General features: G+C 48.2%; 6 protein-coding genes across 6 annotated transcripts; 2 read left to right on the top strand and 4 right to left on the bottom strand.

The window, feature by feature from the left end:
- Positions 1–122: 122 nt before the first annotated feature.
- Positions 123–607, top strand: EDB93DRAFT_1245687 (uncharacterized protein; the record flags this gene model as incomplete). Its single annotated transcript, XM_041452341.1, has 2 exons — positions 123–436; positions 484–607. The coding sequence occupies 2 exons, from the start codon at positions 123–125 to the stop codon at positions 605–607; spliced, it is 438 nt and encodes a 145-aa protein (XP_041312874.1).
- Positions 608–2,062: 1,455 nt separating this feature from the next.
- Positions 2,063–6,183, top strand: EDB93DRAFT_1325181 (carbamoyl-phosphate synthase; the record flags this gene model as incomplete). Its single annotated transcript, XM_041455029.1, has 9 exons — positions 2,063–2,166; positions 2,225–2,941; positions 3,002–3,261; positions 3,315–3,541; positions 3,594–4,050; positions 4,099–4,648; positions 4,705–4,900; positions 4,954–5,576; positions 5,636–6,183. Exons 2-9 carry the CDS (start codon positions 2,305–2,307, stop codon positions 6,181–6,183), a joined length of 3,498 nt encoding a protein of 1,165 aa, XP_041312873.1. The 5' UTR covers positions 2,063–2,166; positions 2,225–2,304.
- Positions 6,184–6,335: 152 nt separating this feature from the next.
- EDB93DRAFT_1075892 (FAD dependent oxidoreductase) lies at positions 6,336–8,695 on the bottom strand (the record flags this gene model as incomplete). The annotated part of the gene is made up of 7 exons (XM_041445189.1): positions 6,336–6,512; positions 6,564–6,660; positions 6,974–7,188; positions 7,675–7,774; positions 7,862–8,302; positions 8,360–8,462; positions 8,521–8,695. The coding sequence occupies 7 exons, from the start codon at positions 8,693–8,695 to the stop codon at positions 6,336–6,338; spliced, it is 1,308 nt and encodes a 435-aa protein (XP_041312872.1).
- A 5,447-nt stretch (positions 8,696–14,142) lies between these two features.
- EDB93DRAFT_1118289 (phenylalanine ammonia-lyase) lies at positions 14,143–17,555 on the bottom strand. The gene is made up of 9 exons (XM_041448411.1): positions 17,266–17,555; positions 16,649–17,214; positions 16,194–16,591; positions 16,043–16,132; positions 15,855–15,964; positions 15,712–15,803; positions 15,419–15,660; positions 15,253–15,359; positions 14,143–15,202 (listed from the first exon to the last, which is right to left on the bottom strand). Exons 1-9 carry the CDS (start codon positions 17,325–17,327, stop codon positions 14,455–14,457), a joined length of 2,415 nt encoding a protein of 804 aa, XP_041312871.1. The 5' UTR covers positions 17,328–17,555; the 3' UTR covers positions 14,143–14,454.
- A 2,804-nt stretch (positions 17,556–20,359) lies between these two features.
- EDB93DRAFT_1118286 (uncharacterized protein) lies at positions 20,360–21,284 on the bottom strand. The gene is made up of 3 exons (XM_041448410.1): positions 21,105–21,284; positions 20,794–21,050; positions 20,360–20,738 (listed from the first exon to the last, which is right to left on the bottom strand). The coding sequence occupies exons 2-3, from the start codon at positions 20,833–20,835 to the stop codon at positions 20,490–20,492; spliced, it is 291 nt and encodes a 96-aa protein (XP_041312870.1). The 5' UTR covers positions 20,836–21,050; positions 21,105–21,284; the 3' UTR covers positions 20,360–20,489.
- A 1,943-nt stretch (positions 21,285–23,227) lies between these two features.
- Positions 23,228–24,051, bottom strand: EDB93DRAFT_1075951 (uncharacterized protein; the record flags this gene model as incomplete). Its single annotated transcript, XM_041445193.1, has 3 exons — positions 23,228–23,813; positions 23,871–23,950; positions 24,007–24,051. The coding sequence occupies 3 exons, from the start codon at positions 24,049–24,051 to the stop codon at positions 23,228–23,230; spliced, it is 711 nt and encodes a 236-aa protein (XP_041312869.1).
- Positions 24,052–24,625: the final 574 nt, after the last annotated feature.

Here is a 24,625-nt window from a genome sequence, read left to right as displayed (position 1 = left end):
CTACCATGATGAAACGTGAACAGCATCCCTGCACATCAAACAACAACCCTCACTCCCACTGCGAAATCAGCCAATGGGAAAATCGCGACTCTTTGTGTACATTCACAGGGCTCGTCGACAGCATGCCAGCCCTTGAGGCTCGGGTTCTAGAGGCAGAGCGGCTCCTTGATCGCGCTGCTGCCATTATGACGGGGTTATTACCCGATCTACGCGAAACATGTATGATGCGCGAGCAACTGGAGTTCTCATATTTCGAGAATATGAAGGTTAAGAAGGAACTTTGGGATGGCACAGCGCAGCTGGAGAGGGAGTCGCGCAGGTATAGAATCAGATGGCTGAAAGTCGAGAGGAAGAAGGCGCGCGTTGCGAAGTGGGAGCAAGCAAATCAATCTAACAGAGATAATGATTGCTCGGACTCGGATTACTCAAAATATTCGTAAGTTTTGTTGGCGAGGTCTCTCCTGCACGCTGACCACTTTGCAGAACTAAATCTGATTCCGAGGGGACGTTATGGTCCACAGATGAAAGTATAAACTCTTCAAGTCGCAAGAGATCGCGAGATGAAGAGTCGGCGAGGAGGAAGAGAGCGAAGAAAGATACAACTTAACCCGAAGTTTTTGTGCCTTACCTTGCATCACAGTACATGTCTCATCTTACTACCCTAGTAAAATCTACTAAACATTCAATCGTACTTAAACCAGTGACACGAGTGTTCAAGCAACGGATTCAGCTGACTGGGGCCTTGACGTGTTCAAACTTCATCGTTTTATTGATCTATAGGTAAGAGAGAAACAGATTATCGCGTGCTCCTTGATGTGGTTAAACCATTCAGAAAACACCATGCAAAACCAAGGGACCCTTCGGCGGTAATGAATGTAAACCTGGAGGTTGCGAGTGACGCAGGGTCGAGTGTAGAGCTTTGCGCACCAATGTGTGATAGCTCTGTGATCCATCTGCGATGGTCTTTCCCATCGATCTACGAATTTAGTTCCTTCTGTGAATATCAAGAAGGCTACTCCGACATCGGGAGGAAGGCGCCTTGAACTAATTGCCGCTGTCACCAAGATAAGGGACTAGCGTCGGTTGTGTCTCCCAGATTTGGACGCCGTTATGCGCCAGAAGGCTAGCAAAGCAACCTCAAGGACAGAACGAGGCTCTCTAAGGTTGTGACTCACGATTTGCTGAGCTTCTTTCAATAGCCTTCCATTGATTCAGAAGTCCTTGCACTCTTTAAGACGAGCTCAGGCAGTGCCCAGATTTCCACGATCTCCTCAAACGAACTAGTCTTCCACAGGCGAACAGCGAACATAACACAAAATAGACATTGGTTCTGCGCCGAATGCGAATGGCAGTTTTTTGCCCAGCTTGCCATTCATACAAGTCACAGCCACGATTGTGGGCTTGACTAAATTCCTATACGCTAAGCATCCTATGGTGTCATTCCTCCTGCGAGGCACGTTTGCTACCAGAACAGCAGACAGGCACAATGCCCAATTTGCTAGTCGGAACCTATGATTCGTCTCATCGCCGATGTATCTACCATTTTCAATGCTCTACTCTGACGATGCTAATCAGCACGGAGATACTAATGCACGTGCGGTAACACGATTCCATGGGGTATTTTGTTTTTCAAATGCTCAAAGCTCGCAGACCTGCCAGCACGTTCTTCTGAAACGCTATTGAATTCGGGGAATTCTCGCGCGGAGCATTGTATTTCTCCACTTTCTCGATTATTTGTTGAGACACTACCGGTAATACACGTGTTGTTCTGTATGCTACTACTTACACCAATCAGCTGGCCCGGTGTAAAATTCAGTGATGACCCGCAAGTGCAGCCAGAGTTGAATTTTATTGGTCTCACGTCACTCACATTCTAAACTTGAAGTTCGTTGAATACGAAGATGATCCAGCTTAGCCGCAGCCTAAGTGCTGAGTTGAACCCATCATTCATGTGATGCAAATTTTACCCCTTTAAGGAGCTTCTCATGAGTCATGTGAGGTCACGTTGTACGCGCTTCATCAAAAGGCTGAAAAAAAAGGAAAAATCCGTCTTCAGCTTCTTGTTCAGCTGTCATCATCAATTGCACATCGCCGCCAAGTGTGGATTCGAATTCCCTGTTGAGCCGCGAGAGCGTGTATGATTTTCACTCAGAACACACGCGACGAGTACGTCTTCAATATATGATTACCGACTCTTATTGAAATTTGTGCTCCATCATTATAGCTATCTTAGTGACCTCGTTTTTTCCCTCCTTGAAGCTTGAAAGCTTGAAGACCTGCCTAGCTAAGGCTGTATAGAAAAGGATGGCCCTTCCAATGAGGTCATCTCTTCTCCGTCAATTTTTTAGTTGTAAATACATTGGAGCTCGCTCTTTTCACTCCACTCCACAGCGCGCCCTTTTCTTTCCCACAAATGCCTTGCGAGCAGTAGCTGCGCCAGCAGTCGGCTCATATGTTCCCAAGGATGGCGAACATGTCCTTAACTCGCCATCAGAGATTGCTCGCAGAATTTCTGCCAAGGTTCTTCCCAAGCTTCCTCGTCCAGATGTCAAAAAAGTCGTCATCGTCGGCAGCGGTGGCCTCAGCATCGGTCAAGCCGGCGAGTTTGACTACTCGGGCTCGCAGGCACTGAAAGCTTTGCGCGAAGAGGGTGTCGATGCCGTTCTCATCAACCCTAACATCGCAACCTGGCAGACGTCTCATGAATTGGCATCCGAAGTCTACTTCCTTCCTATCACCGCGGACTATGTTGGATATGTATTGGAGAAAGAACGTCCAGATGGTATCCTTCTGACCTTCGGAGGTCAAAGTGCCCTTAATGTGGGAATTGAGCTGGACAAAATGGGTCTCCTCGAGCGCCTGGATATCAAGGTCCTGGGAACTCCGATCCGCACTCTTGAAGTTTCTGAAGATCGCGAACTTTTCGTACAAGCTCTCAAAGGTTACATCTAGCCTATTTTTTATGGCTCATATCATCTGACACAACTCTTTTTTTCTTCAGAAATTGACATTCCAGTCGCACAGTCTACAGCTGTATCAACCGTCAATGATGCTTTGGATGCAGCAGCGCAAATCGGTTATCCTGTCATCCTTCGGTCTGCATTCACTCTTGGTGGTCTCGGTTCTGGTTTCGCGAACAACCCCGATGAACTTCGTGATCTCTCTGCAAAGAGTTTAAGTCTGTCCCCTCAGGTTCTGATCGAGCGGAGTATGAAAGGATGGAAGGAACTCGAATACGAAGTTGTTCGTGATGGCGCTGATGTAGGTTTTCCCGCTTTGTTGTGCGTCATGAAGTTGAGCGCGTCTGCTTTTAGAACACAATCATCTGCTGCAATATGGAGAACTTTGATCCTCTCGGTACACATACTGGTGACTCCATCGTTGTTGCGCCGTCTCAAACTCTCCCGGACGACGAATACCACATGCTTCGCAGCGCTGCTATCAAGGTCATCAGACATCTCGGTGTTGTCGGCGAGTGTAACATTCAGTATGCACTTAACCCCACGTCCAAGGAATACTGTGTCATTGAGGTTAATGCCCGGTACGTCCATGGTTCTTTTCATATTTTCTATACCTTACACGACATTTTTCAGTCTAAGTCGCTCAAGTGCCCTTGCGTCTAAAGCTACTGGTTATCCGCTTGCCTACACTGCTGCTAAAATCGCCCTAGGACATACCCTTCCAGAATTACCCAATGCGGTGACCAAGACAACTACAGCTTGCTTCGAGCCTTCTCTGGATTACATCGTCACTAAGATACCCAAGTGGGATCTCGCAAAATTTTCATCGCAGGTCAACCGCGAGGTTGGGTCCTCAATGAAGAGTGTTGGGGAGGTCATGGCCATTGGTCGCACATTTGAAGAAAGTCTCCAAAAGGCTATTCGCCAGGTCGACCCGCGGTGGAAAGGCTTTGAGGCATATATTCAGCCCGAGGACCTTGACTGTGCTTTGTCGAAACCCACGGATATGCGACTCTTTGCTATTGCTTATGCGATGTACAACAAGAACTACAGTGTTGATCAGCTGCATGACTTGACCAAGATCGACAAGGTAAGACGTTCGTTCACGATCGAGCGTCACTATATTCACTATCTCTAGTGGTATCTCTACAAAATAGACAACATCGTTCAGACCAGCAGGGCTATCAAGACAGTTAGCTCCATCGAAGACATCGACTACGAACTCATGAAGCAAGCCAAACGCATGGGCTTCTCCGATGGTCAGATTGCTGACCTCGTCGGCTCGACAGAAAACATCGTCCGCGCTCACCGCAAGTCCCTTGGCATCACTCCCTTCGTCAAACGTATCGATACTCTGGCTGCTGAATACCCAGCGCACACGAACTACCTCTACACGACGTACAATGCCTCTGAGCACGACGTTGAGTTCGATGAGCATGGTACCATGGTTCTAGGAAGCGGCGTATATCGCATCGGCAGCTCAGTTGAATTCGACTGGTGTGCAGTCACGTGCGCACGGAAACTGAGGGGTATGGGCAAGCGCACGATCATGATCAACTACAACCCCGAAACGGTATCGACAGACTTCGATGAGGCTGATAGGCTTTATTTTGAAGAGCTTGGCTACGAGCGTGTCATGGACATCTACGAACTTGAGCAGTCTCAGGGTGTCATCGTCAGTGTCGGTGGTGAGTCGAGAATGACTGATAAGCATTCCGAGCAAGAGACTAATGTCATGAGCTAGGTCAACTTCCCCAGAACATCGCGCTTCGTCTCAAACAAGATGGCGTCACGGTGCTTGGCACTGATCCAGAAAAGATTGATACTGCCGAGGACCGCCACAAGTTCTCCTCTGTCTTGGATAGCATCGGTGTTGATCAACCCGAGTGGTGTGAGGTCACGAGCCTGGGAGCCGCGAAAGCCTTCGCTCAGAAAGTTGGGTATGCATCGGTTTAGTTGTTGACCAAGCCCACTGGCTGATCCCTCTGTTTAGCTACCCAGTTCTCATTCGCCCGTCGTACGTTCTGTCCGGTGCTGCTATGAACGTTGTCTACGAAGAGTCTTCCCTGGAGTATAATCTTTCCGCTGCTGCTTCTGTTTCTCCCCTGCACCCTGTCGTCATTACGAAGTTCATCGATAATGCGCAAGAGATCGATGTGGACGCCGTGGCACACAAGGGCAAGCTTCTCGTTCACGCTGTCTCTGAGCACGTTGAAAATGCTGGTGTACACTCGGGCGATGCCACCCTTGTCCTTCCCCCGTTCTCGCTGACAGAGACAGACATGGCACGCTTGAAGACTATCGCGGAGAAGGTTGCTGCTGCATTTGAGATTTCCGGTCCCTACAACATGCAGGTTATCAAGAAGCCTGCGAATGGGCCCAATGACGAGCCTCAGCTCAAAGTGATTGAGTGCAACCTGCGGGCATCGCGGTCATTCCCCTTCGTGTCGAAGGTCCTTGGTCATAATTTCATCGAGACCGCAGCAGCAGCTATTATGGACCATGAAGTCCCAGAGCCTGTTGATCTCATGAAGCAGAAACGTAATTATACCTCGATCAAGGTTGCTCAGTTCTCCTGGACTCGGCTGGGAGGCGCAGATCCCTTCCTTGGTGTGGGTGAGTATTGGTTGCATCCAGTCGGTCTTCAGGTTTCGTTTTGTTGATTATTGGTGTAGAAATGGCCAGTACTGGTGAAGTTGCCAGTTTCGGCACAGACATCCATGAGGCATATTGGGCTTCGTTGCTCAGTACGACAGGCTTCAAAGTTCCCCGCCTCAACTCTGGCGTTCTTATCGGTGGAGATATTACTAAGCCTGAAATGGCCACCATTGCCAAAGAGCTTCTTAATCTCGGTTTCAAGCTCTACTGTTCCTCGCCCGAGGTAGAAGCGTATCTCAACAACTTGCCCTATGTCACCGCGAAGCGCATCTTTTTCCCAAAGACCGACAAGCGCAAGCTGCGTGAGGTATTCGACGAGTATGAGATCCAGTGTGTCATAAATCTCGCAAAGGCACGCGGCACTGGCTTCGCTGATGAGGACTATGTTGCAAGGAGGAATGCTGTGGACTTTGGATTGCCGTTGCTAAACAATGCCCGTTGCGCGCAGCTGTGGGTGGAAGCACTTGGAAAAAAGATAGCCCAGGGTGGGTTGACGAAGTATACCGAGGGTAACATACCACCGGAGGTGCGATCATGGCAAGAGTTCGTTGGCTGGCGGGCATGAACACATGAAATCCAAGATTGGCATTATGTAATTTAGTAACATGTACAGATGGAAGTATGGATCCAAGTTCTCCGTTGTTCTCCTGATATCGAATGTACAAATTCTCTGCATACAGGTTTTCAAATAGCGCCATATATACAAGATCATAGCGTTTATATCAAATCCTCCGGCCCGCATAATTCATCGATGTTGAGCTCCTGAGAAACAATTGACATTCGCTCGCGGTTGGGAGGTTTCACCTGTCGGTCGACAGCAAACCGTGCTGCAAGTTTGGGGTCTAGCTTATCTTCTATAACGTCGGCCACAAGCTTCCCCAAGGTAGGGAGGAACTGTTGAGGGTGACATCAGTTCTCGTTCTCAGTTCCACAAAGCGAATCTACCTTGAACGCATGTCCACTTCCGCTGGTTGCCAGCACCAGTCCCGAATCGCCGGGATAGCGTCCGATGACCCAATCGCCATCTGGCGAATCGGTATACCTGCTCAGATTGATTAGCACTACACCCAAAGCATCACATGGGTTTAGACAAATGATGATGGTTGAGGCATGGTAATAGTAGAACAGAAGCGCATGCCTTCAACTCACCACGCACACGGCGCTATCTTCCGACTATCCTCATGTGACCAATCTTTACCAACCCATGGTACCCTTGAACCCAATCACAAAGAGAAAACCAACTCCAATCCAACATTTGTCCCTATCAAGAATACGATGAAATTTTTCGCCATCTCACATCCGACGTGACGAAAACACGGAACTTTTCACGGACCGCAGGAGAACGCAAAACTCACCAACACAGCCTTGTCCCACTGAAGGGTTTCTCCGCAAGTGCAGGGTATACACCTCGCAGCTGAGTCCTTAGCTCCTTTAAGGCCGACCGTGGTATACACAGGCCGTTGTCTGGGTCAGAGACGATCGTCCTCGGAGTCGATCTGGTAGATCCGGGGACTGCAAAGGTGTGTCCAGCAGCGTGGATTGCAAATTTGACTACGTCACGATCTGTTGGCTATAGACAGGTTCAGTCGATGTCAGTTACATTTACTATGATTAAAATTGACGAGACAAGTCAACTCGGAAGGAAGGACTAGAAAGGACAGATGATAGAAACTGAAACTGAAACACTAAATCGGGGGATGGACTAGAAAATGGGTACGTACTGTACATACATGCAGTGACGTCGTGTCAGATTGCTAGAGAGCATCATTCAAAGCTTTCAACTGAATGCCAATGGCGTGGTGATCGATAATCACTGGGCCTAATTGAGATTCATGGGTGTAGACACGACAGAAAACATTGCCATGTCATTGAGAACATACGGAGCTAAGTGATAAGGAATTTTGCGTACGTGTGTTCCCGGACGTTCAAGGCAACAGACACAAACGTATCAAACACATTTGTCAAATTGCATGCGTAACAAATGTGATATCATGAAGTTTGAAAAATTTGACCACATAAAGGAGAGTAAAGGAAACTCGAGAAGACGATGACTCACTGGGAAAACATAGAAACCGGTCCTGAAATCAAGTACAACAGGTGTCTTGCGATATTCATCTGCCTCCTCCGGCGTTAGTTGAATCGTCGCTATACTTTGACTTTTTGTCGGGAAACAGTGTCCGTGCCCATCAAATAAGTATTGCATGAGATTGAGCCAAGCACCGGAAACATTGCCTAATACTTACCCTGTAGCAAGACACTTTCCCGTCAGGTTTAACGACGGGAATGTACTCGCGGTCCATGAACCAAGAGCAAGGACCACTACATCGGCCTCGTATTTAGAGTCGTCAGTACACCGCACGCCTTTTGTTTGTCCACGTTCGTCTTTGACCAATTCTTGAACTGTCTTGCCAGGCAGGACGTTGGCACCAAGTTTCTTCACATGTTCCATGAGGAGACCGACTGCACGTTCAGCCTCTGCCCAACCACCATCATGATTGATGTAGCTTGTAGAAGAGACGTCCAACGATGTGAACGTCCCTATTCTACCAGAATTGCGAAGGTCCGAAGGAAACTGTGCTCTGATGGATGCATTACTACATAAGCGCTCGATCTTGGCGCCGTACTCAAGATCGTTGATGATGCACTGCTCAGTGTACGCATTGCCCAAGTTGAGGACACCACACCTACAGCATTTGATACTATGGTCACTATCCACTCTCAGAGAGAAAAAAAAATAAGACACAGACTCATGGTAGCAGTTTTGCCACATATCATTGCGCCATTCTTCAATCGCCTGGCGCGCAAGTCGCGTGTATTCTGGATCGCCGTAACAAGAACGGACCACTTGATACTGGAGGTAAGCTATCCGACATCGCAGAGGGGTACTGGAAACAACAAACACCTTTATTTATGTCAGTGCTTGCTGCATCGACCGCGGGCAGATGTTCAGCACGATCGAGTACTGTCACACCGGTGTAGCCACGTTCGAGCAAGTGGTAAGCAGTGGACAGACCAAAAGCACCCGCTCCGACGATGACTACTGCGGGCTTCTTTGGAGAGGAAGTTGAGCTTGCCATCATGTAACCGTGGTGCGGGAATAACGAGCTATTGAACCTAGAAAAGGCTAATCGACATATTTTCGAGGCATGTAGATCACTAATTGTACATCAGCGGTATGTTAGTATTACAACAAAACTTTCCAGTGACGAGCTGGAGTCATGATCAAGAAAAACTCTGCCAACTTTGCGATTTGAATATTCACAGCCTGGCAGTATCTAACATAATATATATAAGCAATTTCGGAATCCATGTCTGTCCAGTGTCCACGTCCAGAGTCTGCTGTCAATGCTGGTGCATGCTACATGGAATCAGTACAAAGACATGCTCTGAATTTCTTTAATGCGGAGGCACGCACTACCTAATAGTGCAACTCAAAAGTTACCATTCATTTTTATCCCCAAAGAAAGATCACATACCATGCGAGGGCGCCAGTCGGGGTACATCGCCGGGGCCTCAAGAATACAGCGTAAAAACTTATCCTGTTCGTATTTGGGTCAAGAAGTGGCAACAAGTTGGGCAGACGAGATCACACCCTGAGAGAGCGGGACATGGCCGTATCACGGTCAGCGTCGGCTAAGAAGCTCGATACACAAGATCACACACAAACTGACTCAGAAAGGGGACATAGCCGTGGCACGGTCAATATCGGCCAAGAAGCTCGAAACATCTATTACGCACAGACTGAAAGCAGGACATGGCCATGGCATGGTCAGCGTCAGCTAAGAAGCTCTAAACACAAGATCACGCACTCTGAGAGTGGGACATGGCCATGACACGGTCAATATCGGCCAAGAAGCTCGAAACACGAGGTTACGCATAGACTGAAAGTGGGACATGGCCGTGGTATGGTCAGCGTCAGCTAAGAAGCTCTGAACACGAGATCACGCACTCTCTGAGAGTGGGACATGGTCATGGCACGATCGGCGTCGGCTAAGAAGCTCGAAAGACAAGATCGCGCACATGCTGAGAGCGGGACACAGCTGTGGCACGGTCAGCATCGGCTAAGAAGCTCGAACGACGAGATCACTCACTTCCTGAGAGCGGGAGGTACATCATGATCACAGCTGAAGATTTCTAGCAAAGTTCCAGAATGACATACAATTTGCTGGACATGAATGTTGCGAATAAGGTGCGTTTCTGCGCCAGTCATGCAGTTGGAGTCACTGTTAGAGGATTGTGCGCTCCTCTTCCTAAAGCCACGAGTGATCTAGAAGCGTCGTTGGCATTCTCGACTTCTCATGGCTCAATGCTTGACCATCCTTGGCGGGTTTGCTTACGTGCCCCCGTCAATGCACAAGTCGTACTTTCCTTCCTCTATATACCGTCTTTGAATTTGGGCTTCAATCGCATCGCGTTCAAACAAAACTCGGAGCATATGATTGAGTTGCTGAAGACCGTCTGACGAGTAAGCTTCCACAAGGATTTTTAAGCCAGCGAGCGGACCTGATATGAGGTGCACCAGTCCATTGATATTTTTTGGTTGCGACCTGTTGCGTCTACCAATGTCATGCAGCCAGGCGCGACGCTTCCGGGTAAATGCGATGCGGCTAGCGCTGCGAAGGACTGTGCGATATTCTGAGAACCCTCCTCTCGTCTCCGTGAAATTATAAGCAGTTCACGTGTTTCACGTTGACTTTGCATCTGGGACGACACAACTCCATATTAGATAATGGATGTCAATTGAGCATCCGGCGATAGCTTGTTTGACAGATGTGCATGCGAGACGACGTTTTTGCAACTTTTTCAGGCGGGCTTGCAGCTTCCTGAGTGCCGCTCAGTGTCGAATAAATCCAAGCGCACAATTAAGAGGGGTTCACCTGACTAAGAGGTCTCCAAGAATGTTCAAGAAGATCCAGTACAGGTGGGGCGTTGCACAAATGGGAGTATAGTCAATGGAGTCGTGATATCAGGTCAAAGGCAGCCTTGTTCTGATCGCATCTCTGTGATGACCCTTGAAATCTAAAAACATTCCCATAATTCAATAAGCGCTCACATTTATAACTTGAAGGATGCCTAATAATCCGAAAATAGCCGCGTTCATTGGAGTATTGGCAAGTGGGATCAAACCCGTAAAAGGCTGTACCAAGGACAAAGCTCCCTGAACGATATCGCGAGCTTCGCAGGTAGGGGATGCACCCCAATTTGCCAAGGGTACAGTGTGGAAGAAAAGCCGGTGGGGAGTTCTTCGCGATCTGGTTTACTGCTTGCAGAAACGGGATGCATTGGCGAAGAATTCGAAAAAAATCATTGGTGCAGGAACGGGATTAGATATGTCAGCAGTTGCCAAGTTGTGTTGTGTGTGTCCTTGGTCTTCAGGGCGCTTCGAACAAATTGCAATGACCTTGCTGAAACACTGGATTGGCTAGGGGAGACTAGAGGATAGGTGAGATGTTGGAGAGCGAAGAAAAGAGGGCAGGAAGGCGGTTATGATACAGCACATTCAGACAAGCTTTGCACAGCTTCGGTTCGAAAATAGTATTACCAGTCGCGGAAGATGCATGAACTCATTTCTTTGCTTCTGCCAGTGAAAGGCATATCTAATGAAGGCCCAGTACGAGGTGTTCAACGGGTGAAGACTATTGGTCCAGGCGAGAGCGATAACAGAGACGCCAGCTGAGGATTCAGCAGACTGGAAGGCATGTTGGAAGGTGGTCGTAATATAATCCTCTTGCGAAGAAGGTCCTTGAAAATGCGACGCTTAGACCATCTGATGTGATGGTGAAAAAATACGAAGTGTACTTTGACCACAGCACCCCAAAATTTGCGCGGTATTGAGCTGGCGGGATGGGTTTGCGATAAATCCTATATCCTGCGGGGAAACCAATAAAGTATATTTCTGTGGGGTCCGAAAGTTCAGCTTTGCAGTCCACAGGCCTGTGCGCTGATGCGGATGTGACATTGTGTGACTGTCCGAACCACATGTGGTTGACTGAAAAGTTCGAGTCTGATTCAATTCTCCATGAATATCCACTCGGATTCGAAATCATGCTGTCGTCCACATTATAGATCTGAGTCAACGCGGCCGTGCGACTGTGCTTCAATTCATTCCAAAGGAGATAGATAACCTTTGCTGCTGGCGGTCGTGATTTCTCAACGTCAATTGTATTACGGTGGGTAAAAAAACTATGAAATGAGATGACATTTGAACATTTGCCTTGAACAGACGGATATATCAAGAGTCAATACAATTGGCACGCGTCAGATCTTGGTCCGTTGATACTCATGAAGATTCTTTATTTCATGCGACTCCCCACTGGCAGTTGCTCACGTCAACATCAAGAGACCATACGACCCCACTGATCTACACTGACACCCGCTGTCCAGACATGCAACTCCAAAATTGATGAATTGTTTTGTCAATTGTATATGTATCGAAGGTAATGTTAAGTATCCTCATATTCGACGCTGTCTATGATAATCCATTGTGACTAGAATTCTTGGTTCCAAACACCGATTCCTCGCAAACTGGGTCTTTATGACTTAATTCTCAAGGAAGGTCGATATATCGACGAATATGAGTTAACACGAGACACATTGAGACTGGGATGTCGTCGATCCAGTCACGAACATGCCTACTATGACATAAGATGTCAACGCACGATGACTACAGCCAACGTTAGTGACAGTGAGCTTGATCCCATATCATGCTGGCACCTACACACACTCCTGGCTTGGTCTCTAGTTCCGCCCGTAAAATGATTTATTGCAAGCGTCACCTGGGATTCCCGCAGTGTCGTTCAACTCGTTCTGGAGAAGAAGGTCTAGAAGACGCAATATGATTTGATCATGCCAAGTCACCTTTCATAACCCCGAGATATGGAGGGGGCGGCTTCTTCATTCGAAAACACGCATGAGAATCGATCACGAGAGTGGAGTACGGTAACGGAACTTCGATGGATTTCATCGGTCAAAAGCCGCGCCACTGTAGTGGTCCCGTATCATGATGTAACACGCGATAACACTGACCGCATCGATCAGAACAGAATGCAGAATGCGTTCACGTATATGTATGTAAGGACAAAACGGTTTCGGCTGTCACGCCGCCGATCAGTAACAAGAACAGAATGCAGAATGCATCCACGTATATGGTGCAATAAATTGATTATAGACAGCTCGAGGATAATACGGAACAACGATAAAGGGTTCTCGCACCGATCAATACTCCGACTCATCGTGGGTCAGGCCTCAGGCTCGACGATATCACTTATTACCATCTGTGAGAGCCGAAAAAAACCCTGAGATATGTTCGCTTTGATGTCAAATATTATCAGTTTTGAATGGAACTCTCATAGGAAATGGGTGACGGGTGAGATCCGTCCGACAGTTTAACTTTGTAGATCATTAAGTAGCATACGCCGCGGCCTGCATGTTACGGCGTCCCACGGGAAAATAGCTTTCTGCATGAACGGTTCGAAGGATATAGAGTGTGAGTACTAGTAGGATCAGCATGACGTGCTACAGCCAACCTTTTCTTTTTTTGTCACCTCATTTTGAGACCTCGATATCAGGGTCATGTCAAACACGTTGTCGCCGTTGGGCTAGAACAAAAGTTAATAATAAACGCAGCTGTTGAATAGACCGCCAATAGACACCAGCTCTGAGATCCGTCCGAGAGACCAATAGCCGGCGCATGTGCGCTATGACCACGCTTCATGTAACGATACACATAGTTCAAGTTATCGCCGCAGAAATGATGTGACGAACCTTTTTCTCTATGAGGAAACGCGGCCTCTCGTGATGGGGTTGGCCAGGAAAGCGCTAGAGCTAGACTCGGATTAGATAGCCAATTTTCGGCTGCTCAGAAAAGAGGCGAATTCGTTTCCATTCTCCGGGACCGCTAGATCAGAACCATAACTTACACTGCATGTTGGGAGTTTAGCGTGTTTACGGAAAGGACTGAATACTTTGAGCAGGTCCCCGTGGGGTAGGGGGGGTCACATACCTGAATTTCGCGGCGCTCTAGAAATTTATCAGTTAAATTTGCAATTTGTCGTCAGCCAATCTCGTACAATGAATCAGGCCTATCCCAGCCCAGATAGCGCCGCCCCAGACGCATAAGGACGGGTGCTTTGATCTTGAATGTAGCCACATCTCGGGTGAAAGTTAGACGGAGTGGCACATATTGTAGCCGTCCTGGTCAGACGGTCACCCTAGGAGCCTGGGACATTCGGACAGCATAGCCCATCGTGCAGGAAGTAGCAGGACCACTTCAGAGATCAGATCGATCGACTCTCGATCCACCCCCGAATCTCATGCTTTTCAGAAGATGCAGAAAGCCTCGTTGCAGCAACTCGATCGAAATATTATGCAAATCGCGACGGAGGAGGATGTGGTGGGCAAGTCTTGCTAAACGTTCCGCGGCCGTCACGGTGTTTCACAAAATGTCGAAGGCAGGCGCTTGCGGTCCTGATTAGTGTCATGCCATACCTGTAGCACTTTTTCTGCCCCTGCTCAATACCAAGAATGAAGTTCAAGAATTCAGTGTCATTAACACGTCAACAAACGCTATTAGACATGGAGTATCCTAATTCTATTCAAGAGGCCTGTTATACATGATTTAGATAGGGAATCTTTGAAGGTGTAGAAGAGAAATGTGTGAAGGCTAGTATATATGCAAGGGAATAAGGGATGTCCATGATGAATAAGGTCTCATGAATGTAGAACAAATAAATGTAGGAGGATGACGATACTATAGGCATCGACCACCTCTCCGAATCTGCTCGGACTGTGAGTACGTGGAGGCCAGCCTTCATGGAGAAAGGACTGCGAAAGCTCTTCACAAGCCCTCGATTCCCTCAAGCATCCCCACCACAACCCGTCCGACCCTTCCATCCCTAATCGCCTCACAAATGACCGAAACTCCATTCCCAATCGTCCCATCCCCACCCTCTAGGCCTTCCCGCATCCCAAACACATCCCCCCTTAGATTCCCAGCCCCGTGCATTCGCACGCCGAGTGTCACCCTCACAAATTCGTAGAGTGCACGCGTCCGTGGCGCGAGGTACTTGCTGGCTGGGGCGGGCCCGCGCCATGCTACCTCTGTCTTCTCAGCACTCGGGCTTGCACCGCGCACCGCGAACGGCTGTACGCCCAAATACGCGCACCGCAATTCCGTCAACTTGTTCACTAGCCCTGTGGCAACGGATGCAATGAACACCGGGAGTGCGCTCAACTCTACGCCATGCACTGAAGAGGTTGAGAGGGCCGTCACGAGCGGCACCACGCATGCGCTTGCAACCTTGTACATTCGTACTTTTGTCTCGAGCGTTGTCGTGTGTTCGAGTGCCTCTGTCAGCGCTGGGATGAGAGCTACTACAATGGAGGCATTTGTGGTGGTATCAGTGAGCGAAGGGAACGCATCAAGGAGAGATGAGCGGAGGAGTCCTGGGAGCGCTTCGCGCAGCTCCTCGTTGAGTGCGCGAAGATCAAACGCCTGGCATATCACGAGGAGCTGTGAGGCGGCAAGAAGAGTGGACACTTCAAGTGCAGTGAGGGTGTACCGTGCTGAGATGAGTGCGAGTGAACTGTAGGTTGTCAAGTTTAGTTAAGGAAGTCGAGAAAAGAAAGGACATACTTCACGCTCTGATTGTGCATCTCAGCGCTTACATTGCCCACGCCCACGTTCATTCCACCAAGCACATTTAACTCGCCCACATATGACGCAGCTGCGATATCAACACCCTGTTCACATACTTGCAATAAGCCATCCCATCGTCCACAACCAGACCAGAATCACGCACCTTGAACGCGAAATCCAATCCAACCTCTCCACCTGCCAAATTGGGGAACAAGCCCCGGTTCATTGCTGGGTTCACTATCTCCGTAAGCTGCACAAACATCAGCTTCCCGATGTGGGCGAGGCTGAGACGGACGTGGTCCATCGCGTTTGTCAGCGCAAGCGCTTGGAAGTTGCCTGCGTGGTGAATCTGTCCGGTCTGGTTGTTCGACGCAGAAGGGGGTTCGATGAGAGGGTTATCGGTGGCTGTTAGGATAAGATGAGTTGGTATGTGGCTACAGTGCTGCGGTGACCTACTGGAGTTGACCTCAATTGTGACTACTTGTGCTGCATTTGCGAGATCCTCAAATTGAGGACCGAGCCATTGGGGGGCTGTACGGAGAGAGTAACTGCGGGGGGTTAGAGTTTAAGTTTGGCGGAGGACTGAAATTAAAACTTACCGATCCTGCCTCAACACTCCATCATCATCCTCAATCTTGACTTCTACCTCATGTTCATTTGCAAAGGAAGATCCGGCGAGCAGAGCGTGCATGAGACGCGCGGAATGAATCTGGATTGAGCCACCACAACAACAAAGAGAAAAAACAATTAGCCCTATTAACCGCGTGAAAAATCCGAAAAAACGCACCTGCCCAATGTGCGGTCTTGCTTCACTAACGAAGGGATCAAAACTGCCCCTTGCGCCAAGCATCGCTTCAACGGACATGGCCGTTAGAACCTATAATAGCAAACAAGTCAGTCTGACGCAAGAAACGAAGTTCAAACATAAAAATACTCACAGCACCTAACACGCTCATCCCCCGTGCACCTCTCACAACTAACGCACCTACAGCCGCACTAAATGCTGTGCCATTAAGGATCCCCAAATGCTCCTTACTTGAGAGCGGGAGGGGGGTGATGCCAGCGACCTGCAAGGCCTGTGGTGCAGGAAGGAGGGAGTATGATCCATAGTTGAGAGTATCTGTGGGTATCTTAAAGGTATCGACTGAGGGTGAGAGAGGGATAGACGCAGAGAAGGGAGACAAATCGGGTGATGATTGTGACGAAGATGCTTCAGTTGACAATGGGGTTGAGGAAGTGCTGGAGATGGCTGAAGAGGGGCGTGGCAAGGGAACCCAAGCCCTGATAGCGGGGTTTCCGATGAGTGTCCCAGCAATGTAGGAAAGAGAGGATAGGTCTGTGGGAAGGGAATTAGGACCTGAGCAAGGCAAAGAACAATAAGTAGATTACTCACCTCCACTGGAACTGACGCTGCCTCTCATAGGAACGAGTGGGGTAACACCTTTATTAAGGAGCTCTGCCATTTTCTCGGCAAGTTCCCAGCGGACACCGCTGTGTCCGCGCATGAGACTGTTAGCGCGAATAAGGAGAGCAGCACGTGTCCAAGGGGGTGGCATCGTAGTGCTGGTGAAGGGATCGGAGAGAGGTGCGGGAGAAGGAAGGGCGTTGCTATCCAAAGAAGATAAAGTGGGGATAGCAGTAGAGGAACTCGGTGCGTAAGTAGGGAGAATGACGCCGGCATGTTGGTGCTGGAGGAGAGCAGCGCCGAGTGCAATAGGGTCATCTGTCCTTGTGTCTGCGCTGCCGCCAAAACCAGTGCTGACACCATAAACACTAATGCCTGCTTCGACCTTACTTTGAATGACACCACGAGAGGCAGATACTTTTTCTTTGACAAGTTGATCATCAGTAAGTTGAATTTTAACTGGATCACTGCAAGAAGAAGGTGGGTAGAGCGCAATAGCAGCAATTTGAGCAAGAGTCAAGGAAGACCCAGTGATGGTTATGGGAGATCCTGTGCTGCAATAGGAATGAGTACCAGAGATATTTATGTGGACGAGGTTAACATACAGGTAGGAGTCGAGCTCCTTGACATCCTGAACGTATTGAGAGACAAGAGCGCGAGTAGCCATTGTGGATATCTAAGGTGAAGAAGGATGTGAAGCCGTAGTGAGTGATGGCAGGTATTAGGCCCTTTATATATTTTTGTCAGTCCGAGTTAGAACGTAGGCTTCGCACCGGATACTTAGTGGGTTTTGAATGTGTCGCTCTTCAAACGGCGTGATCCGCCCGAACCGTTGAAGCAGTTGCAGGTTTCTTCTGTTCTGAACAGGTTTGTTAAACATGACACAGTGTGTGACACAGCACTTTGCTCAACGAATCGAGAATCGAGATCCATATGATGACCCCCTCTGAGTTAACCCCCCTGGGGGGGTCACTTGATGATCCGTGCCAGCAACACACAAAGTCACTACTTTCGCGGGAGAACCGTGAGTACCACTGAAACACGACTGAAGTACGGTAATTCACAGTAATCCGTCTTACTTCTCAAGCCTTCTTAACACAAATGACTACTTCTCGCCATTCGTGGTTTCATCAAACTTGTGCGGACACGGCTGAAACAAGCGCTTGACCTCTAAACCGCAGTCTCACTCGATGAGAATATTTTCCTGCGATGTCCGCAGTTGACTCGTCGGTTCATCTGCGTCTGTAAAATCAAAAACAATTTTCACCTATCTCAATGATCCGGGCCAGGGTGTATCCCTTCCCTTGCGTGCCGTGTCCGGCCCTTATTTTCTTATCTTATCTCTTGTATTGTATTGCATCAATCGTCTGATCTCCTTATACACCGTGCGTCTATTCGCCGAAGCTGTAACTCGTGAGCAAATCTCGTAACGAATCTCATCTATGGATAGTACACACTAACTCAAAGCATACCAATCCTTAGGTTTCCAGGTTCCTAATGTGACAGAAACCCATTCTTCGTTTCTACTGTCTCATGGTCCACACAGGTACCCCATAATGTTCTCCCATTCGCTGGCAGTGTTAGCATCTTAACGTCTAAATAAACTCGCATTCGGCAATAACCTTTACCTGCCGGCACTACAGGACATTCGTTCCAAGTATCAGCTGGCACAGATATATCACAGAATTCTCAGGAATACCCTGGCCGTTTGTCGAATTTTAGATTGCTGAGGAACGACTTGATCGCCTCTTTAAGTAAGGCCCGAGTTATGTCCCGAACATTGCTGCTCGGGGCGGCAGAGACCGAAAGTCTCCAAACTTGTTGGGCTAAGCGCCGATCTATCTTACTGCAACCATGATCCGGGCCCCTTCATACCATAACAGCGACTGAATAGCGGCTCGTCATTGATTGGCAAAACAGCAATTTGCAATCAGCCCCAGAGCCCCGTACATGTCTGCCATTCGTTGGCGGGGGGGTGTCCGTCATTTCCCTGCCTTCTTATCGGTACTTCTTGTCGCGAACTAGGCCCTATAGGCTACAGGCTTTTCAGCGGGAGTCCCGGTTATTGGTTCGCTTTTTATCCTATCGCCAAAGTCTTTGACATGCTTACCACAGGATCTAGGGCACCCTCCAACTCGATCCCGGCCAGTGACTGATCCCCAACCGACTTGCGTATACTGCCAGATTCGGCTGCATTGTTGTCGTGGGAAGTGGGTGTGTGAAGCATTCTGGCAAATCCATTATCTGCTAATATTAGGTTACTGGTCGCCGATCAGTACCCTCTTTCACGTTACGATGGAACGGGGCGTAGCTGCCGTTGTAGTACTATAGCTTTCTCGTGCACGCGTTCAAGGCCAGATGCGACTAAAGCTTAATGGGTCAAACGTTTCAGAAAAGGGAGATTACAAGCCAATGAAGCATTGCCCTATAGTCGACACTGCCGCAAGTGGTGCACAGGAAACTTCAAAATTGATGTCATCGTGGGTTAGTGCCAGCCAATTAATATGACATCCTGAACTATTCTGATTGGCTCCCAATTGCCAAATATTAAATATCGACCAGCACGTGACAAAATATACAAAGTTGTGATAAAACTACAGAAAAGACAAAGGCTCAAGAGATTCGCGAAGGGAGAAAACCCGACTTCTGTGGATCATTTAGAAGGCTACCTGGCACAGCTGTTCACAGGAACTATAATTATGATTTGATGTTGTAGTACAAATATAGTACACTTATGTGACACCGGTTCCGGCGTTGGCTAGTGCATATGCTACCATAGTCATTACATAGTCACATTAGACACACTGGAACGCAGTTGGTCGATTTTGTATGAGCCCTACCTTGGGCCACATAAATTATTTTGATTGGCTGAAACAACTTGCAACTGCTTATCCATGCAAGTTTACGTCGGTGGGACAGAGAGATCCGCTCGCGCAACAACACTTGCACCACAGTGCAGCCGATGGGAAGTGGGGGGTGTAAGGATAATACGCAAGCCAGATGTTACTTAGTACAGGCGAGCCTGCGAGCTGCATGACGCAAATCCACCTATCACCTTGGGAAGAGACTTTGCAATAATGGAAGCCCGTATCTTTGTGACATGGTCGGTAATTGTGTCAAGATCGACACAGGTCTGTCGGTGTCCTTCAAATTCGCAAACGTTTTAATGATATCGTTGATCCCGTGGTCCAAGCTCTCAGGGGGTGAAACGTTCGTCGTGGTTCGCGTATCTGATCGTGTCGTTCATGCTGCTTGACCACTAACACAAGGTATGGGAATCAATAGAAGCTAGATGTAGAGCACGTTGGCAGGCAAGGTGAGCGAGACCATTGCAGTATTTTTGACGGGAACGGGAACTGCATAGTGGGTGACGACAAACTGCGAATGCATGAGCGGATGTCTTGACCGCTTAGTTTTTCAAGGCCGCCGAGAGCAAGGTCTCACAGATAATCCGGAAAGCGAGCCAATACTTCTCGTTCAGTTGATACTTCTCACCAATCTGGTTGATAACAGCAGCTGTCGGAGATGCCGTCGGTAGAGGTGGGTAAGACAGGAGTTGAGCAATGTCAAAGGAGGATGTCTTCATCACATGTCTCCGTTACATTTGATGCCCGGAATCAAGTGTATGCCGTCGACTCTCTCAGCAATGACTATTTCTTGTGTACACATTGGGACTCTTGTCGCTCACGGTAATGTAGCAGGCCAATGAGAATGCAAACTACGGGTTTTGCCAGATGACGTCCTTGATCACCAATGTGCCGTCGCACATGGTGAAAGAAGACTCGAATGGCTGTGCTCGATTCAGCATTCTATAGCAGGGGAGATGAAGTCACTGATTATGGTTGAGTGCATCGAGTGCACTCTCGACTGTGGTCTTGCCGTCCTCGAGTGATGGGAAGGACACGACGGGCGCAACGTGCTGAGCAACACATTTGAGCTCCCTCCCTTCTATTACCGAGTTGCCTTGATCAACGGCCACAAAATGATGCGAGGACAACCTCTCGAGAAAGCAGCGTGGACTCAAAAGTGGGGCACCGTCAGATACGCAAACCAGTGCGAATGTTTGACTACATGAGAGCTTGGACACGGGGTCAACGATATTATGACAAAGTTTGCGAAAAAGGCCGACAAACTTGTGTTGATAATAAGAAGATCCAAACTGCTCCGCGAATCATTGGAACTCGCAAGAGACTTCGGCTTGTGTAATGTCAAGCGAAACATCGATAGGATCTTCCGCGCTATGGATAATCAAATCATCGCAGCTGCACCGTGACCAACTAGCGTTCGGTACAACGACTGGACCATCCTCCGCAGTATTTTTGAGATTAGAAAACATGAAAAATCGGGGATTATGTGAATGTGTGAGACAACTTCATTGCATAGTCAGTCGCTGGAATTGTTTTCAATAGACTTATATAATGCATTAAGAAGGCGAAAACTCAACCGTTTGAACTCCTCTGCCAATGCCGTGCTGGTGGTACCTGAAACAGAAAAATTCATCGAGTGGTGTGCTGAAGCATGCCAAAGTCACTGGGTCCAGAATACTGCACAGTGCTGCATTCATAACTCGCCTCCCTGTTCATATTAGTACCTCAGAAGCGACTGTATAACTCGACGGATGATCACCAGATACAACAAAAAAACGACCTCACCCCCTATTTGTCAAAAAGACAATGTTCAGCTGACATAACATATTCCCACAGTCGTTGCTGGGCAGCTCAAAACCTCAGTACGATACCCAAAGGAGCAAACCATTCTGTGACAACGGGATCGACCAGTCTAACTTAACTACGTCAAAATTCCCCACTTTTCAAATGAGACATACGTCAGACTTGCCACGAGTCCACGTTCTATGAAAGTTTGGACACCTGGCTTGGTCTGTCGCAGTATTCCAACATCATATCATTCGCGTGCTCAGTATCGCACACAGGTGCATCTTTTTGCCAATCGGTCTCTATCACAAAGTGTCGGCGGGGAACGTTGGTTCAGCATGACCATGACTATCCTGTGGCACAGTAGCAACACCCACGGTGCTCGTCTGATGTATTGATAAGGGAATCCACGATTTCACTCATTTGCGTCGCATTTCGCCTGGATACCAACATACGTTGTCCAGCACTGCTAGACTCGGGACTCGGGAGCAACTCAAGGATTGACCCGGTATGCTTCTTGTCTACGAGGCCTCGTCAGCCGCAGCAACGCGATGAGGAAGGTAGATAACAATCGTGCACCACGACACCGCAGCAGTGCACATAACATTCGTTGGCCATGCCTTCATTGTCGCCGCCGCATTTGGGAGAACTTTAGATGCCTGGAAATTCAAAGTAATGTCATCACTGATTCGATAGTCCTGCAACTTTGAAATTCATACAAAGAGAGCGGTGTCAATTTGTTATCTTCTCGGTTTTTTTGAATGCCGACGTCTCTATCATGAACCCCGAGTCACTATGCGCACTAGTCAGCTAGCAGCTCGCCGTTCCGATATCAAAGATGGTGGCTCTGCCTGCCACTGCCTCGTGTCTATATTTTAACAAAACATCATAAACTTCTTACCCTCCGATGTCTATCAAAGACACGGGGAAGCCCCGTTCTACCTATCAGTGAGCTCTCAGACATGTTATCTTCACACAATACAAAGTTTCTCGTTGCTATGGTCAGACAAGAGGCACAAGACTGCCTCTTGTATCTCCAGGGCGTCTATGATACGACGGCCGCTAAACAGATGATGTCCTCCAAATCTCCGTACAATATGCCGTTCCGTCGACATCGCCATCTCGCTCCGCACTTCCGTTCCTGGCCGTGTGTATCGTCCCTTGCCAAAATGAAATTTGCTGTGAGCAGAGATTGACGCGTGTGGTGCTTGCTTGTTTTTTGGGCGGCAATCTCATTTCTGTCAGCGACCCCCCTTTCAAATATGCTTGGGACGATTTCTTTTCACAAGGTGCACGTGCCTGTGGGTTTTAAAGGGATTATGAAGTTTCAGTGGCAAAAGCAAAGTTCAAACAAGTGGAGTTGGTATCCTTGTATCTGATCATCTATATGGCTTGGCAGTCAATCGACACATATCGGCTCCGTCTCTGTCACGACTGGTAAGTTCTGTCTCCTCTTTGTCTTATTTCACACGTCGGGCTCTGAAATCCAGAATACCGCACAGTCATTCATTATGCCCGCCAAGACAGATAGGCACCAGGCTGCCTACGCTTTAGCGAAGTTTGTCTATGACTATTCGCAACCGATGACACAACGGCTATGGCAAGGTACAAGTCTAAACGAGTACGTATCATTTCCTCAATCTCGAACATTCGACCTGCACCACGCACCACTCGCACGATACATCGATCACATTGGTTCATAAGCGTAATTGGAAAACTTACAGAATTTCTTGATTGAGTGAGGTTGAAGATGATACGATGTGTCGCGGAGTTGAGATTTTCTAGCGCCCAAATCCACTTCAGGAAAAAATCAAATGTGAAGCTTCCAAGGCTATCTATCTAAGTGATACTTGTACATTGAAACGTCATAAATTATCTATGCATCCACGTCATGGAATGTTATGTGAGTAGTAGTCTATATAAGGTATAGCAAGAGCAAGTATAGCGAAACAAACCAAATGTCGTGATAGTATACCAATGGTGAAGGCTGCAAGCCATATGAGCAATCGAAGCCCCAGGGGAGAGTTTTACCCTTGCTGACAGGCAACCAGGGTTCGCTAGGCTTGCTCTCCACCGTGCAGCTTTGTTCAATCTCAAGCTTGCTCTCAGTGAGCCATGCCTGTCCGCGAACGAACATGTCCCTGTCGGGAAACACTTCGAGGATTTCACATAGGAAACCTTCCGTCGAAAGCGTATACGTTCTGCGGAGTTCCCGCTTGCCACCGACGATCTGCGTCTGGGCGTCGATGAGAGAAAATTGTGGTGTGCGATGCATCTTGCGGAATGTCTGACCAATGGGGAATTTCTCGTCTAGAAATAGACGTTCGAAGTCGGGGTGGGTGATGGTAACCTTTGATGTAGCGGTGCAGACGATTCGCGAAGCACACATAAGATGTACTTGTCGCGATTGGGTTATGGGGTGCTCGGGAGAGGCTGGTTGCAGCCGCGGTGAGCCATTGGCATATACGAGCTCAATAAATATGGGCCGAGAAAAGAATGTGCTACAAAGAGACAGAGATTCGTTAGCAACCATTAATACGACCAAGTCATTGATATACCTCATCAGTCGCTGCAGGTCCCCTTGAGCTGCAAGCATGATGCGCTCAAGACCAGTAGTATCCTCTGGGATACATGACAGCTGTCAAGGTGATGTTTCAGACATGTCTCAAAAAATTATGACGATAGTATCGTTACCTCTACGGACGTAGATGCATTGTTAAATGAGTCCTTGCTAATCATTATGGGGCTTGCTGTACAAGGAGCGAATAAAAAGAAGGACTAGATGGCGAACGAATGAAGGTGTAGGCTTATAAGGCTCTCGGACTCCCACAGTACGACACGGAGAGAGAAGAAATTTGAAATGAGGTTCTTCGCTTCACTTCCATCGGACGGAGCCAAATGATGCAGTGAGATAAGTAAAGCGAAGGACGTTGGTATTGGACAAGCCTATCCAGGATTACTCGGTCGCGATTTGGTTATCATCTTCATATGGTTTTTTAATATTGTACGTTAAAACATGAGAATCCTTACGTACTCGATGATAGATGGGCGCGCCTTTGTACCGACTAGCTCACCCAGAAACGACAGATTGACAGACAACTCATGTCGCGTTGTTCACACATAGCAACTTGTGAGGGGAAATCTAGTCACCGCAATTGCGCACTGAGATGATATTGAATCAGGTCCAGGTCCAGGTCCGGAAGTTGTGAGTAGAAGAAGGGCCGAGCTAAATTAGCGCCGATCTAGAAATAACATCATAGAAAAATCTAGGCTATTGTGGTTGCCGGAATGATACCGACTATTGTCTTGTTGA

The sequence above is a fragment of the Suillus bovinus genome (assembly GCF_016758785.1).
Source record: "Suillus bovinus strain UH-Sbo-P2 chromosome Unknown EDB93scaffold_3, whole genome shotgun sequence".
Lineage (NCBI taxonomy): Eukaryota > Fungi > Basidiomycota > Agaricomycetes > Boletales > Suillaceae > Suillus > Suillus bovinus.
The sequence above is the reverse complement of the archived record's forward strand: the minus strand, read 5'-3'. Positions and strand labels throughout refer to the sequence as shown.